The sequence below is a fragment of the Manduca sexta genome, chromosome 9 (genome assembly GCF_014839805.1).
Source record: "Manduca sexta isolate Smith_Timp_Sample1 chromosome 9, JHU_Msex_v1.0, whole genome shotgun sequence".
Classification (NCBI taxonomy): Eukaryota; Metazoa; Arthropoda; class Insecta; order Lepidoptera; family Sphingidae; genus Manduca; species Manduca sexta.
The window spans coordinates 12371181-12389300 of NC_051123.1; the positions used below are offsets into that span (position 1 = coordinate 12371181).

The window sequence follows — 18120 nt, forward strand, 5'->3', positions numbered from 1 at the left end:
CGCGTGGCGAATTTTGAGGGTCCGTTATGATACTTGCGAAGATATTAATGGTGACGCAAAAAATAATATACAGTTTCCTCCTGAAAATAGCATTTTATAACTCAGTCAGCCATCTCGATACTTGCTACAACATTTTTTATAATATGATGTTCCTATTCACAATATTCACGGGAAACATTCATGGAAGATACCAAAAGTCATGTATTACCGATTTTATGAATCAAAACAACATGTCTCAACATGTCTTCCAGATCTTGCTCTATAACAATGGTCTCAGCGTGGTCAAGATCTTCAATTTTCTTAAATAAATAATTCGTTTCTACCATTTAGCACTAAAAAAACAGGAACTCAGACCTCAAAACACCCAATTAAGCCTCTACGCTAAATATTGACCTTAAACCGAAAGCAAACGGATAGTCGCCCCTCGATCGAAGGGAAATTATTTGATGCCGGGGATTAGAAAGTGGATCGTCGTTGGGGTAAAAAATCCTCAAGGTGCACGCGATCTGAGATCTTTAATTGATAAGAGGAATAAAGCAACGTGAGTTTTACGTCATACAGGGAACGGAACTACAGCCTAGTTGGGTGTGGGACGGACTGCCGAGACGAATGTCTGCAGGTTCAATACCTACAGATGTAAAAACTTTATTTTATTTTTTATTTTATTTTATTTATTAGGGATCACCAACAGAATTTACAATATATCATACAAGTAACTAATACAAAAAAAAACATCTGGACTAATTGCAATTCTAATTACAGGCAACCACAACATGCGCAAGGTTAGAAAAATAATTTAAACATAATATAAAAATAAAAAAAGAGAAATACTTAATAATATAAATCTATATACTATATACCTAATAACTAATATTAAAGTTTATTATTATCAGAATGCATATTATACCTCATCAATATTTGCCAAAATAGCTTGTTTGAATGTACACAAGGAATTATGGTAAATGTCTAAATTTTGTACTTTAATAGACAGCCGGTTATAGAGAGCTGACAGACGAGGGATGGGTGAGTGTCTTCCTACATTGGTTCGACAACGACGGACTTGTAGCACAGGACGAACCCGCCGGGGAGGGCGTGAGGGTACACTTAAACAAAATCTTGACAACAAGTTGGGGCAGTCATATTTGTTATTTAATAGTTTGTGTAAATGCACCATGTTCAAAGTATCACGTCTAACTTTAAGAGAAGTCATATTCAAGTAAATTAACCTATCTTGATACGATGTTAAGTTTCTGGGAATGTATCTACGGTAAGCCAAATGTTTTAGGAATTTTTTGGACACTTTCGATTCTATTGATATGTATTTTATAACTGGGCGACCAGACAGCACAACAATATTCCAGCTTACTTCTAACATAGTAATTGTAAAGTAAAATTGTAGTAGAGACCTGTTTGAATTCTTTACTACTACGAAGCACAAAACCAAGTGATCTATAAGCTGCACTAAGCATTTCGTCAATATGAGTAGAAAAATTTAATTTAGTATCCATATAAACTCCTAGGTCGCGAACACAGGGTACTTCTTTTAATATACTACCAGCAATATTGTAATTAGTGTAGATCAGATTTCGTTTTAAGGTAAATTTTATATGATAACATTTTAATGGATTTAAGTACATTTTATTAATGCAACACCATTCCATAAGTTTATTTAAATCTGATTGTAATAGTTCAGAATCCCTTACATTTTTATCACTCGTATTAACTTTAAATCGTCAGCAAATAGGTAACATTGAGAATATTGAAATAAATTAGTAATATCATTTATATATACATTAAAAAAGAGGACCGAGATTCGAACCTTGCGGTACCCCAGAAGATGCTACATAACACTTGGACGCACATCCATCTATTACGACGGTGGCGGTTCTATTCTTAAGGTATGATTCACACCAACGCAGTAGTGCGCCTTCTACACCAAATTTATTAAGTTTTTAGTAGTATTGTGTGATTTACTTTATCAAATGCCTTTGTAAAATCAGTATATATTGCATCTACTTGATAGCCACCATCTACAGACTGAGCTACATCATCCATATATTCCAACAAATTAGAATTAGTGGATCGTTTTAACATAAATCCGTGCTGGCGTGGTGATATGAGACTTTTTGATAAATTATAAATATACGGGTAAACTAAAGATTCAAAAATTTTGCAAGAGTAGAAAGAATAGAAATTGGTCGATAATTAGAGATCGAGTCTTTTTACCATTTTTAAAAACCGGAACAATTCTAACTTCTTTCCATTTATCAGGAAAAATCCCAGTTGATAATGATGTGTTAAAAATTGCGTGTAATGGAACTAGGAGATTATCTATAGTTTTACGTATGAATATAGGAGGAATATTGTCCGGACCGACACCTTTATTTAAGTTAAGCTGCTTAACGACACGTTTGATTGTTTGCATATCTATGTGAAGGTCACATTCACCACTTACAGTCACACCCGCGGGTTCAGTGTGGGAGTCGACTTCGTAAACGGAGGAAAAGTGCGTTGCAAACAAATCGCACACATCGTTCAAATTATTAGATTTTAATTCATTCAAGTACATGGTAGGTGGATAGTTCGAGCTATTTTTGCGCAAATTTTTAATGTGCGTCCAAAAAACTTTAGGGTTTTTTATAATTTCACTTTCTATACATGTAATATAACTATTATAATTTTCTTTAAGTAGTTTATCGCAGTCCTCACGTAAATATTCAAATTCCAATTTATCCAGAGGATTTCTGTATTTTTTAAATTTCTGATGATATTTATATTTGCGTTTTAACATTCGTATAAGTAACGGTGTAAACCAGATAGGATGCTCCTTATCTCGGTTTTTTGTGACAAAAGGAACACATTTAGTTATAATTTTTCTTAAGATTTCATAAAATTTATCAACCATTTCATTTACATTTTGGCACTGCAGCATATTATAATTCCAGTTAACTCCCATAAGTTCTAGGTTAATAGTTTCATAGTTTGCTTTTCGAAAATTTGGCTTAGAACACGAATAAGTTACTTCTTTTCTATCAATGATTTGTGTGTAAGTAATTGTTATATCTAATGGTGGGTGTAGTATGTCGACTTCTCTGACTGGACTAGGGGATTTACTTATTTTAATTACATTGTTTGCATTACTCAATACTAAATCTAATATTTTGTCTTTAGAATTTGTCACGTTATTAAATTGCACAATATTATTAAGTGACATAAAATCAATTAAGTTACATTTTAATATACAGTTACTAAAGTTGTTTGGTATAGTATGCGTGTTGTCGTGACTAATATCCCAAGTTATTCCGCTTAAATTGAAATCTCCAAATATGACTATGTTCCTACCAGCAGATTGAAGGGCTTCGCTACACTTGTCGAGATATATTTCTAAAACATGTTGAGTGACAGGCGGAGGTAAATAAATTGCACCTATTGTAAGACAATCATTGTTAGAGTTATTTAACTTTAATGTCACCCAGATATCCTCACAGTCGCTCTCCCAATCACACACTCGCCGCGAGATATAAGATTTTTTTATGGCAATTAACACTCCACCGCCTCTTTTTTAACACAAAATAATGGTGAAGTTTCTCTGTCACGTCTATAAACTACATACCGATGGTCAAATAATTCAGCGTCAAATATGCTGCTGTTCAACCATGACTCAGTAAAGATTACAAAATCATAATTATTTTTTAATATTTGCTGAAACACATTCGAAGTGTTTAACCTCAATCCCCTAACATTCTGATAATAACAACTAACAGGTAAGTTACATGAGATCATAAAAAAAAATATAAAAAATATAAGACACTTAAAAAACAATCAGATAAACAATTAAATTAATTTAGCTAACAAGTGCGAACAAACACATATATACTATCCGTATTTAACATGTGATAAAGTAATTAGATATTATAGGAAATTACAGTAATACGCAACCAGAATATAACAAACGGGTACATTATTAAATGAATACTGCATAAGTAAAAACAAAAATAAAGACTCTCCAAACAATCCTACCAACGCAATCTTTATGTGGTTTAATGAAATATAAATTAAAAATACAAAAAACAATCGTCAATTCAAACAATCAATCAATAATATAGGCATTACAGATGTGTAAATACAGGATGTTTGGTAAGTCTACTTTAACTCAGCTAGTGAAGTAGCCGAATTTATCAGTATGTACTCAGAAGTTTCCGTTTTGCGTAAGAATATCTTTCCGCTTTTTACCCATACAAATCTATAGTGAAGTTCTTTGGCCCGTGCTCTAGCTGCCGCGTGTAGACTCTTCATCGCCGGTGACAAATGCTCTCCAATGTACACAGGTCGTCTTTCTCCTCCGATCCCAAGGTGACTGGTGTTAAGCTTGTCTTCGTTGGTGGTAGCCTTCTTGTTAAAGATTACCGCTGCGGCTAAGAATCCATCACGTACTCTGGGACAGCTGAATTTAACGACAACAGAGCGTGGCCGTTTATTTTCTTTATTTATTTTCGAGATCCTAGTGCACAGATGAATATCATTCTCACATAGATTGTATTTGATGGTAGAAGCAATTTGTTTAACTGTAGTGATCAGGTTTTCCCTATTAAACTCAGGAATGCATTGGATTTCCACATTAGCCGCTCTAGAGTGCTGCTCGAGCTGAGACACTCGATCAGTAAGACTCATAACTGTCGATTTGAGATCCTGGTTTTCAGTCTTTAGTTGGTTAACAGTTTTTACGCTGTCTTCAAAGTCCACTTTCAGTTTCTCATATTTGCTCTCTAAATTATAGATGGTCTCGTCAACTTTAGTGAGTCGGTTTAATATTTCACTAGTTTTAATATCGAACTCACGTATAATACTACATTTAAAATCATCGAATAGCGCAGACATCTCTTCACGGATGGATTGGCGAAGATCATCTGTAGGTTTAAGGTGCGACATGTTTTCTTTTTTCCTCAATGTCACGTTAAAGGAATCTCTGTCACCAGAATTATTGCGGGCAGGTGTTATTTTGCTGGTCTTCGTCTGTTTAGGTAATAAAGGATTCATATTTATATTGGAAAAAAAGCCTGTGACAGCGACCTCTATGAACTGACAAATTGTGTTTTCCAATATTATCCTGGAAATGTAGTTAAGCTATTGAGCAGCAGATGGCGTTAAACTCAGCTTTAATTCAGAACACTTTATTTGAATTAAGCTATTGAATAATAGATGGCGCTTAACACGTTTAGATTTATGACGGTTACCCTTTTTATTTGAATATGTTTTCTTTTTAATATTATTATGGTTATTTATTTAATCACTATACACCATCACGATCGTCCGTATTTCACCTGCACACTGTAATTCTTCTCACTGTATATAGTTTACATGCACTATTTATGAACTATGCGTTTCATATAACCGTTGGAGCGGGAATCATCGATTTGAAATTGTTCGCACTTGTTTTGCCAAAAACTTGAGAAATTGTTCACTTCATGTTTAGATAACACTTGATGAGGTACCTTGCGGTTGTAACTGACTATTGGTAAAGTTTTGTGAGCTTTTAAGAACTTTTTCTAATTTTACGAATTTAAAAATGCACAGAGCGATGTTTAGGCCGGCACACTAGCGCCACGAATTGCTAGTCAGCTAGGACATACGTGAAGTGAAATACGTCTAGATTGAATAGTGTTTTTATCTAATATCACAACAAAAATATTTCAATAATGAGTTCTTGTGTTGCCGCGAATGTTAGACATCAAAATAAAAGTAATTTTCAGAACCCCTCCCCTGATCATGAAGGCATATCATTTATAATATAAAAAATCCGATTTTTTTTTTAATATTTCAATAAGCACCAGGAATTCGCACATAACCAACAAACTAGACTAGGACCTAAACCCTTAGCAGAGAAGTTTAGTATCAATAAGGGTATAGGTTTAAGGCGCATATAGCGGCGATAGCCTAGTTGGGTGTGGAACGGACTGCCAAGACGAATGTCCGCAGGTTCAAATCCCAAGGGCACACACTTCTGACTTTTATAAAATCATGTGTGTATTCTTTGTCAATTTATCGTTCGCTTTAACGGTGAAGGAAAACATCGTGAGGAAACCTGCACATCTGAGAAGTTCTCTATAGGAATTTCGAAGGTGTGTGAAGTCTACCAATCCGCACTAGGCCAGCGTGGTGGACTAAGGGCTAATCCCTCTCAGTAGTAGAGGAGGCCCGTGCTCAGCAGTGGGCGAGTATATAATACAGGGCTGATATTATTATATTACATATATATAGGTTTAAGGAAGACAATCTAGTCTAGATGAAATTTAGTGCTTAAGTATTCTGAATAATTACTGTGTTCTGTATTATTTCTTTTGTTAAATAATACAAAAAGAAGAGACCGTAAATAGAACTTATAACACAGATCTATTATCGAACACCAAACAAACTTTCTAACGAAACAAACAGTGAATTTTCGATTTCAATTTGAAAAAGGGTTGTAATTTTTTACCATTGTCCCTGTGACAAAAACTGGTGATCTAAATATAATAAAGTGTATTTGAATGTGAAAGGCGCAGCCGTCGTATGGAAGGAAGTGACGATCACACAAAACCAAGGGTTGATTTATTTGAGGCTTCCTATTGAATGTTCATATTTTGATATATATGGTAAAGATGCTGTAGAAAATAAATTATGATGAAGAAATATACAATCATACTAAGAAATAGAATACAATGCTTCATCATTGTTGACTGCCTTCCAATTAGAATGGCGATTTTTAATTAGTTACTTAACTACAGTTTACTAATAAAAGTCGATGAAGTTGACGTAAACAGCCATTTCTAAGAGGTCAATCTGGAAATCTTTGAGCAAGGCGTTTGTGTGGCTAATAATGAAGGATCTTTTTTTTATTGCTTTGAATGACGAGACGAGCTTGCCGTTCACCTGATGATACGGTCGCCCATAAATAGTAGAAACACCATCCAAAAAGTTGAATTACAGTATTGTTTGGTATTCCACTGCGCTCGCAATCTTGAGACATGAAATGTTAAGTCTTATTATGTTCAGTAGTTACACTACCTACAAAGAATTATGTAAAAAATTCAATACCGTCACAAAAGTAATTTCATAAAATCTCAAGACGCCTTTCTCAAGGTCACAAACGCAGTTTAATATTTAGCCTAAATCAAAGTTGTAGGTGGCATAACTATTGTTAAATTTGGGCAGCCGTGGCGGTCACCATTACCGACCATACAGTGGTTAAAAGAGCATTTGAGAGGTGGTTAAACACTAGCAATGATTGCAAGTATAAGGCGTGGAGTGCGGAACAGTGCGCCCGCATCATCAAATTTTAATTGTTATACCGACGCCGCGGCTTGTAGACCTAGAAATAAATAGAAATGCTTAGTGTGAGGTTTTCTAGCTATCTAAGGGATTTTGATGCGAGTGCAATAATTCGATATTGATATTTGTATGAAATAAATACAGTTATAGATTATTGTCTAGTTTTTGTTGCATATCAAATGTTAATAACGTAACTATATTTAGTAGCATAACGCTTGCTTGGCACTAGTCTTATATTTTGTTGAACAACAGCATAGTAATTATAATAAGATATGAGTGATATAATTAACATATTTTATAGCTTGGGAATCTCAATTTTTCAAGTTGAAAAGGTGATACTTACTTTTTAATAAACGGGTCTGAAAAGTATAGTACAAAATTAAAACTAATCAATCGATAAATAGCTTTAATTTATTATTATTGCTTTACTTTTATTTTTCACTATTACTACTAGGTTACCTTAATAGTATCATCTTTATTCTATATTTCTTTCATCCGGCTACACCTTGCATAATTTACTAAATATTTTAACAGGCTCTAACTTGTACAATTTAATAACAGCACTTCTAAAACAACGTAGTTCTACATCGAACCAGAAACATCAATTCGGGGCCCATTTTTTCAAGAATATAATATAATGTTGATTAATTAATGAGCCCCGTTTGTTTGAAACAATGAATCACACTGACATGGGGGCATTACCCTGTCTGCCCTCCAGAGTTACATTACAACGTATTGACATCTGTGCCTTGATAATTTGGAAATAGTTTTGATATTACGTTAGACTAATTAAATGTTATTGGAAAATAAATATAGGGACACATTTCTAGGGACTATATAAGTATTTTCCTGATGGTATATATTTGAAATTCGCCCGGATAGCGACCACCGTACGTAAGGTGTTAAAACCCACGTAAGTGTCGCGTTCCGGGATCAGACTGTGTATATACGGTTCCAACAAGCCGGCATAATTGTGACGACTGCCAAGGAGTAATCATCACTCGTCAGTAGACATTTTATTAGACCTCACTGTACTTAACATCAGGTGTGAGGTCATATTGCCGTTCTCAAAAAAAGTAGCATATTAAGGACAAAACTTTGACCATAACGGGAACAAATTTGAATCCCATACACTTATTACATAAAAAGCTAACCGCCAAATATTCAAACCTAGAAATATAAAAATTTCAACCATTGACGTATATTCTATAGACATGAACGTCCATAAACTATTAGTTCAAAATCTGAACTAAACTGGCAACCAAAACGTCACTGTTATAACCTATTTATTCACTTGAACAACAAATAATAAATTAATAAATAAATTTACTTATTTGACAAATATTTTTTATTCACATCCAGGTTTACACTTAGACTCGAGTTCTTGTATCATGAACACCACTCCGTACACAACCACACGCTGTCCATATTGACTATACTAGTCAGTTAGAATGGATAGCAGTTCAATTCAGTTGAACAAAGTGAATGTTCGGAATCTAATACGTAGTACATATATATCGATGATTTCAGGGAAATACACTAGATCAATTATTATATTACTATCTGACCCGACAGACGTTGTCCCGTCTTAACTATGAATTTGCAGCGCGCATTCTGTCAATCGCTGACAGTTATTTCAAACAATTGACAGTTATATAAAATTAATATTTTCGTTTAGTTTTCTTAAATTTTCTAATTCTCCGCGCAATTTTTTGAATTTCTTCTTTCTAAAGATCCTTCTCCTAACAACAACACAACAAAAACAAATAGTGAAATCGGTCCAGCCGTTCACGCGGGATGGCGTGACCAAGGAAAATAGGGATTCATTTTTATATATATAGATAATTTATTAGTCTGATAGAATATATTATAATATCTCATACATATACAGTATATTGTATACGAAACGTATTATCATAGACTAGTAATAAAGTCTTCAAGATTCATAAATAATTAATGCAAAACACAATTCGTGTTACAGAAGCTGGACTCGGCGCTTTGATCGTTGTTTATGGTATATGTGAGGAGCTTTAGCGGATGTGGCGAGCTTTTAATTTAAAAATTTCTTGAGAAACTGTATATGATACTCAACTGGCTTTCTTTGTTAATATTGTTATTGTAATTAAAATGATAATTATTAAAACTTAATTAATCCATTTCTTAGCTGTGCCCCTGTGTACGCTCGCTATCCATAAGCTAAAATCCTATCACCACCAAGATCTAAAGAAATATAAGGGTATAAATACATATTCACGCCTTTATTCTGTAGGGGTAGGCACACTATTAAGCGCTACATTCTACGATCTTTACACACGTTGACCTCTTCCACATGCATAGATTTTTGAAACATTTTCGCCGCTTAAGATACTCCTGACCTGCCCCTTTCGGAGATCATTTATTCGATCAGCATACGTTTTCCTCGGCATCCCCGTCCTACACATTTGCAAATATACGTTAAATCATTTCACCCAATAGCCTCTCATCTCTCATATCTTTTCATAAATATAAGCCCTTTAAATTATTTTGCCGAATACTCGCTTATATCTCACCACTTGTCCACGCACAGCGACATGATTGCGCAGTAGTAGGTGCGCATTGTGTCGGCCGCACGTGTTGCTATTGTCTGATTTTTCTTTAGGGCTACACGGGACTGGTGACAACCGGTCGGCTCCCTCCGTGGTTACGGCTTATAACTACGTAAGATTAACCACTTTCAAAACAAATGAAACAAAGAAATAAAAGGACTTTGTTGCTGTTAAATGAATATGATATGGTGAATAAAGATGTTTTGCTAGTGGCAGGATATGTTGTAACGGAAGTACAGATAGATGTAATATTGACCAATGACAAGATGGAAGAAGAAGGGTGATTGTGGAGCGAGGTGGTCAGGCAGCGGAGAAGAAAGGGGATAATATTATAAAATGTGGTGCAATTAAATAATATTTTATAAAGATTTCTTATGGTTACGCGAATGTTAAACATTGAAATTAAACTAATTTTCGGATTCTATCGCGGTTTTAGTATTTTTTATTTTCTCCCGATGTTTCGAAGACTTTGCAGCCTTCATGGTCACGGGAGGACTGAGGTGTTGTTCATCCGCAAAGTCAGAGTTACAATATCTACCTACTTTTTTAAATTTTTAGCTGGTGGTCCGATCTACTCAGAATGAGCTCACAGTGTCTTGAAGTCTGGCAGCCGGTCTTTTGGGTTCCGATTTAATTAAATGTAGAACTGGATCCCAGGCTTGTGCAAGCTTCCAACCATCTTCCCTATTGAAATTAGGATGTTTTTTTAATTTCAATAGCCTCGCGAATCATCCTAGGCAGGAATCTTGTGTGTGTCTTGTGTTCTTTGGCGAGGATTTGTGGCTTGTCTAGTGGCAGATAACCCCGTGACCATGAAGGCTGCAAAGTCTTCGAAACGTCGGGAGAAAATAAAAAATACTAAAACCGCGATACAATCCAAAAATTAGTTTAATATTTTATAGTTTGCATTATTTTTCGGGAAAAGTAAATTCTATTTATCCACGAGTTTGTTTTACTGTTATATCATATCCGCCTGGATATCGACCACCGTACACAAGGTGTCAAACCTGCCATAGTTTCCCGTGTAAGTGCGTCGCGTTCCGGGATCAGTCTGTGTATATCCGACTGTAATACTTCGGGTGCATTGGGATCACTTTGTATTGCGCGGATATAAAAAATATGCAATTTGTGCCCTATATACCGATAGGCTCGCTTTACCTTATGGGATGAAACATACATTGGCTAGAAGTGTGTACCATAGTTATATTTACCACTATAAAGATAAAGGCGTGATTTGCGTGTTTTTTACCGTACGGTGGAGATTCTATAAAAAAGACTCTACGTACTCTTCAATAATGTCTAGTATTCTATGTAGAGTTTAAATAGGTAGATCTGGAAATCTTTGGGGAAAGCGAATGCTCAGTAATTATTTTGTCTGATGACGATACGAGGTAATAAATAAAACAAATATATAAAAAAGCCTTATTATTCCTTGCATTATTACAAGATTAATTTATTACTACTAAGTGTATTATTTTATTATAATAATAATAAATCAAAGCGGCAATAGCCTAGTTGGGTGTGGAACGGACTGCGAAGACGAATGTCCGCAGGTTCAAATCCCAAGGGCACACACCTCTGACTTTTCTAATATCATGTGTGTATTCTTTGTGAATTATCGCTTGCTTTAACGGTGAAGGAAAACATCTTGAGGAAACCTGCGCACCTGAGAAGTTCTCTATAGGAATTTCGAAAGCACTAGGCCAGCGTGGTGGACTATGGCCTAATCCCTCTTAGTAGTAGAGGACCGTGCCCAGCAGTAGGACAGTATATAATACAGGGCTGATATTATTATAAGTGTATTATTTTATTAGTTAAACGAGGTAACAGATCTTAAATTAAAGTCTCACAACTTCATCCTTAATAGTAGAGACAAAAACCTACCTAGTACACAACATATCGTCAAACTTATATCCATCCGAAGTAAAGCGCTGACATAACTAAAATGCTTTAAATTAAGTTCAAAGCACGTCACTAAGATACCTTGCATTATGCTGAATTAAGCAATAGAAGGAACGCATAACACAATTACGAACAATGAATTGATAAGATCTTCAAAGGCATTACAGATAGATCGGTGGCGCAACGTGTATTTTTATCTAGATTGGAGTAAAGGACTTGTCTGTATTTGGTAAAAATGGCTAATTTATAATTAAGACTGTATAGCTAATAACTTATAGGTCGATATTTGAATATAAAGTGATAGAAATCAAAGCGACATACCTCGGTGGCCTAGTTGCCACAGAGAAATCTATTTTATAAAATCCCTCCTAATTTTCTTTTATACATTTTTTAAAGTAAAACAAAGAACACCCCAATAACATCCATTGACCAAAAAAATTAAACAAAAGATCAATTTTCATTCCGAATTTCCACTGGTAATTATTTCTATTGAACGGGGAAAGCCAGAAAACCCTTTCAATTCATACAAATTAACTTTAACAGAAGTTTGAAAAAACGTTAATAAATCATTTGAAAAATTAATAATTGATGCCGACACACCGGACTGACGGTGTTAAAATCAAATGGTGGAAAAAAATCCAAAGATTTGCATAAGAAGGGATAGGGTTTTTTGTTAAATTTTTATCGTGTTTCACTTTTTGATTTTTTTTTCGATGGTTTTGTGTGGATATGCTGGTCATAATTTTATTAAAATACGGCGCTATACTAAGATGCAAATCTTTTTTATTGTAATTCTAATTTCGTTTAGGTTTGTAGTAGATTGTGTGATTAGAAAATTGTATATACGTGCTTATTTAGTACAACTGTTTGTTTTTCCTCAATAAAATAAAAAACAAAATCTTGGAAGTGTGAGTTCACTAGTTGTTCGTCTGCCTAGACTTTCGAGAATAAAAAACCAAGTGAGTATGTGAACAGAAGTGTAGGTCAATGGCCACTCAAGGTCGAAACAAATTATATAAGAGTGGGAATTTTGTCAATAACATTGTTTTCTAAATATTTAATCTTACATTAGATTAAAAACATATGACCTTAGGTTTGTTTTAATGCAATCACATATCAAAGTTAAATTTCGTAATTTTAATTAAAATTTTCCGATATACCATTGCTGAATTCTATCTCTTACCTTCCTATGAATAAAATAATTTAAAAAATCTTTTTATTTTCAATAGTAGAGGAACTCCGTGCCTAGCAATGGGTTAATAACAGAGGCTATTACCAAGACGCCTTTCTAATCATCAATTGAAAACAGAAAAAACGAGTGGAAATTACATAACCTCCATAATGATATCTAAATAATTAATATTTCTAATAAAGCTGTATCCACAATATTCTTTCGTCAACCCTTCCAGCAAGGGCGGGGGTGTCGATCGGAGGGTTCCGACAGATGTTCATAATATCTAAGAACGTCTGAACTCGGCTTACATTTGTGCATTGTGCGATGTTTATTTAACATCTTCGCATAAAAAATATTTGTTTTGGTACCTTTATACTTTATATATTTATTGATTTAATATTTAGAAGCACTCGTGGAATTCGAGTTATAACTTTAAAAACTACCTTGTGTTCTTTCTTGCCGTTCAAGATTACATTATTATAATTATATCAGCACTATATTACTAGCACCACTGAGATATACCACAAGTTACTATTGAGACTGGACCTGCTATATTGCTGGGAAGCCTTAGTCCACCACGCTAGCCTAAAGCAGATGATTCAAAAATAATACTGACATAACTTTAGAAAGCTCAAGGGTGTACCCTTGAGTTTAGAACCTGCGACATACGATTCGACAGTCCGTTCAAAAGCCACGGCCGCATAGTTCAAGTTTACTCTGTTCCAAATCACAATAAAATATTTAGTGGTTCAGCCACTAAATAATTTTGCACTCCGATCCTTAAGTCCATGATAGTCATTTCCTGTTACTCAAATAATATAAATGGTGAAGGAAAACATCGTGAGGAAACCTACACATCTGAGAAGTTCTCTATAGGAATTTCGAAGGTGTGTGAAGTCTATCAATCCGCACTAGGCCAGCGTGGCGGACTAAGGCCTAATCCCTCTCAGTAGTAGAGGAGGCCCGTGCTCAGCAGTGGGCAAGTATATAATACAGGGCTGATATTATTATTATTATATTATTATAAATAATATAGGGTCGGATCAATAACTAACTTATCTCATATATTAAGTACATAAATAAGATGAAACAAAGTTGTTAACAGCATCTACGCCTCTTGGTATCAGTTAACATCACGTGACCGGTATACGTGAGTCATAACACTTAATCATGCTCCAAACGTATAAACTAACCTTCACAGATATAAAGATAACAAAGTTAATTTTAGATCGAAGTGTCGACATAAAAATTGCGAAATCGCCGTGTGCTTTGCCAATGGTAGCAACAATTGCTATTCAAATATTGCAATTCACCGCATCGCACGGAATAATTATGAACGGTGTGTATTAGAGGAGATAGCGGAGCGACTAGCGGAGGCGGAAGCGGGTCTAGTTGCTGGCGTATTTGGTAAACCCCATGAATGTCCATGATATTTGAATCCGCGCAGGAACCAAAGTTGTAAAACATAGTGGCCGACATATTTATATTACAGTCCGGGATCAGACTTCGCATTTACTCTTTCAAAACAGTTGACATAATAGGGTACCGGACTCATTTATGTTCTTTACTTTTATCAAATATTTACATAATATAAATTATAACACAGAAGGAATTTTTAAAATCCGGTAAAAAATCAACAAGTTATAAGTCTTTGAATTTCGGTGGAAGGGGTAATTAACAAGAAACAGAAAAGAGACGAAATATCCACATGTGACGTCATCGGGAATTACGACGCGTGCGAAAGAAAGAGATGAAGCGATATCCCCATATCGCGCCCACTTCTACACATTACAATATTTTAAATATGAATTACTCGCTCATTTTTAACCAATTTTTATGCAGTTTTCGCAGCAGTGCTTCTTTTCGTATTATTAACCATTATATATAGAATAATGGACAAAATCAAGCATAGGCCGGTCCCCTATTGTACAGAGGTTACTTTAATGTACTCTACGCCATTAGGAGATTTCACTTTGCTGTACGCATATAAAAAAGATTTAATATAAATAATGATTATCACTCTATAGTTCTAAGATGATCAATAAAGAATAGCCCCCTTGTTCATAAACATTATTTATCTAAGGACGGAGCATTGCTGTGATAACAAGTCTTTCTCAGCTTTGTTTATGTGACAGCCAACTAGATTCAAGTTGTATCTCAATATTAGCCAATCACAACGGCCCTATGTCTACGCATTGCGAAGGCATACCGTCAGCACTGAGAAACAGACTTGTTATCACAGCATTGCTCCGTCCTTAGATAAATAACGTCTATGAATAAGGGCGTTAGAGTACATATAAATACTCATTTCAACAGCAGCTTCGCATGCTTAAAATCCGTTTGCCGGTTAAAAGTACTCCACGGTGTCAAGGGATAATGTAGCTTTTATTATTGAGAACATTTTCAGAATCCAATTAGTAGTCCTAGAGATTACTTATTGTAAAACATACTTGCCTATTTATTATATAATATAGGTAGGTTGAGAGCAAAATCTACAATTCTAATATTCCTTCTTTTACGTAACTATTTAAGTGTGATACGTATAAGTCAGTCTAGTACAAACCTAAAGTAGAAAATAAATAAATATTACTGTTTGTAATTATATACTAATATCTAGGAAATAGTCAGATATATCTTTCTTAATGTCTACTTCGTTAAGTTAGAACTCAATAACAATAAATAATAAGTTTTTATTAGACTCAAAATTAGTTACAAATCGCTGTAATTCTGTTTCCTAAACTAAGAAAAACTTGTATTTTAGAACAGTGCCTTCCCATACAAATTACAATATTATGTGCCCAATATTAAAGGGATATAAAAGAATAACAATAAAAAATAATAATAAAATAAAACAAAAGACAATAAAACAATTCAGAAAATCATACTATACACACGCTTGTCTGTGTGTGTGTGTTTACGCGTGTATATGTGTATTGGTGTGTGTGTGTGTGTTTCAATACACGGCACTTAATGACACGCTTGTATCGAACGATTTTAACAATTACAGAGATAGAACTTTATACTAAGTCAAAATTAATTTAGATCACACGATCGTTTTAGGTCAATGATTGATTTAAATTAGAACGTAAGGAGAAAGTTACCAAATGTTATGAAATAAAAAAAATGAAAAATATTTTTATTTAACACAAAAGATCTTATAAGTACGTAATGAATATACAAAGTATGAAATTTTACAGTAAAGTACGAAATTAATCAATGTATTGACAATGGTCCCCACACTAGGGCAAGCCCGCATCGTAGGGGTCCCGTGACATTACTCAGAAGTGCTTTTAATCACAATAGACTTCGTTTCTGAAAAAATTACTAACATTTAGAAGAACAAAAATACTGTAAAAGACAACAGGAGCCAAGATTATGCCGAAATTAGATCACTGGAACTTTTTTTAGTGCTTGGAATGACGAGACGAGCTTACCAGTCACCTGATAAGCGATACGACCGCCCATAAACAATAAACACCATCCAACACATTGAATTACAAAATACTGTTCGGTATTTCACTGCGCTCGTCTGAGACATGAGATGTTAAGTCTTATTATGTCCAGTTACACTGGCTACAACTACATTGAAACTGTACATTATATATGATAGAGATTAAAAATGAAATGTAGAGCTCATGATTCGTTTAAAATACATCAGGAAGTTAAATTAAGCTAATTAAGTAAATCCATACCTGCCAGAATACAGATACAAAAAAATATTATATATTTTTTTAAATGTTATTGATTTTTTGTCCGCCTTAAAAAGCTTTTGTTTCGCCCGTCACTACGTTTCATACGATTATTAATCAGTGGCAAAGGGTGACATATTTACAAAAGATAAAGAATTGCCTTAGTTAACATATCGCGGCCAATTTATTAAAAAGCTAAGACAAAAGTAAAACTAAAAGAGAAGTCGGTGATTTGGGTTGTACGTTTCGCCACTGATACTAGTTTCTACTTGCAATCCCGCTCATATAATGGGTTCCTAGGATGTAAAGTATTTTATAACAATCAGAGGTATAACCTATTAGTGAATGAATTTATCTATTAGTGAAAATTTTCGGAATTCCAAAATATACTCGTTCAAACTAACTTCGGTTTCATTAAAGATTTAAGAATTATTATTGAATTAATATAGTATTCCTTTATCAGCACACTGCCGGCGTGCATATTATATCAAAGATCTCTAGGCTTCGATAGTCAAGTAGTTTTTTTTTTTTTTTTCAAAAACCAAAATGCCTTTTCGCGGCTTCTAGTTACGTGAAATAAACATATAATAAATAATAAGTGTAAAATAAACGCTCCTTATCACATCATGGGGCAGAAAAACATTGGCGGTTAGATATATTTCCTATCCAACATCTCGGTCTACCTCCTCAAGTATACGCGTAGACTAAACAAATGTAAAAATACATATATATTACGTCCATAATTGAGTAATAGGTAACCATAACATTTTAAAATTAACAGATTTAACTTCCAAAATATTTATCACACTTATCTAAAAATACCTTGTACTTATTCAATCTCGCCTACGTCAAGATATTTTCTCAATTCTAGGAAAAATAGAAAACCATCTTCCCCGTAAAATTCAATGCCTTTCACCTTAAAATTAACATATTTAATTTTCTTTAACAATATACTTTGTGATAAACAAAGATTTTTCTCGGAAAATGCTGTGAAAATGGGGAAAAGCGGCGGCTACTGCCATCTAGCGGTGAGAGCGTAACCGCTTTTCTTTGTCGCCTGAAAGGAAAAATGCGCTCGAAAAATATGAAACCTAAAATATTACTTTTATGGATTTTTGTGAGGGATTTAGTAATGGGCTAGAGACGTATGATAGTACAAATAACTAACCATATTGTGAATTCATATTAATTTAATACAAAATAATTTTCATTAAAAATAACATAATTTATTGCCCATCCATATTTTAATTTACATGGAATTAAAACTTTGTAATTACTTAAAAGTAATTTGAACTAAAATTAATCATTATTCAAAGAGAATGACAAAGCGCGTACTATTATCAGCAAAGATTAAGGTAAACATGCCAATAATTGACACTCGCAGTCGTCGTAGGAACCCAGTAACCGAAATTCGAGTGGCGCGAAACAAAAACTGACCTACTTTGGCGCCCTATCGAGTTCA

General features: G+C 34.2%; 1 protein-coding gene across 1 annotated transcript; it reads right to left on the bottom strand.

Moving 5' to 3' along the window:
• Window positions 1-4143: 4143 nt before the first annotated feature.
• LOC119188860 lies at window positions 4144-4929 on the bottom strand. Its single transcript, XM_037436901.1, has one exon. It carries the CDS (start codon window positions 4927-4929, stop codon window positions 4144-4146), a length of 786 nt encoding a protein of 261 aa, XP_037292798.1.
• Window positions 4930-18120: the final 13191 nt, after the last annotated feature.

What these genes read in the sequence shown, in the direction of transcription:
- LOC119188860 (XM_037436901.1), bottom strand. Translation starts at nt 4,929, where the DNA reads ATGTCGCACCTTAAACCTACAGATGATCTTCGCCAATCCATCCGTGAA.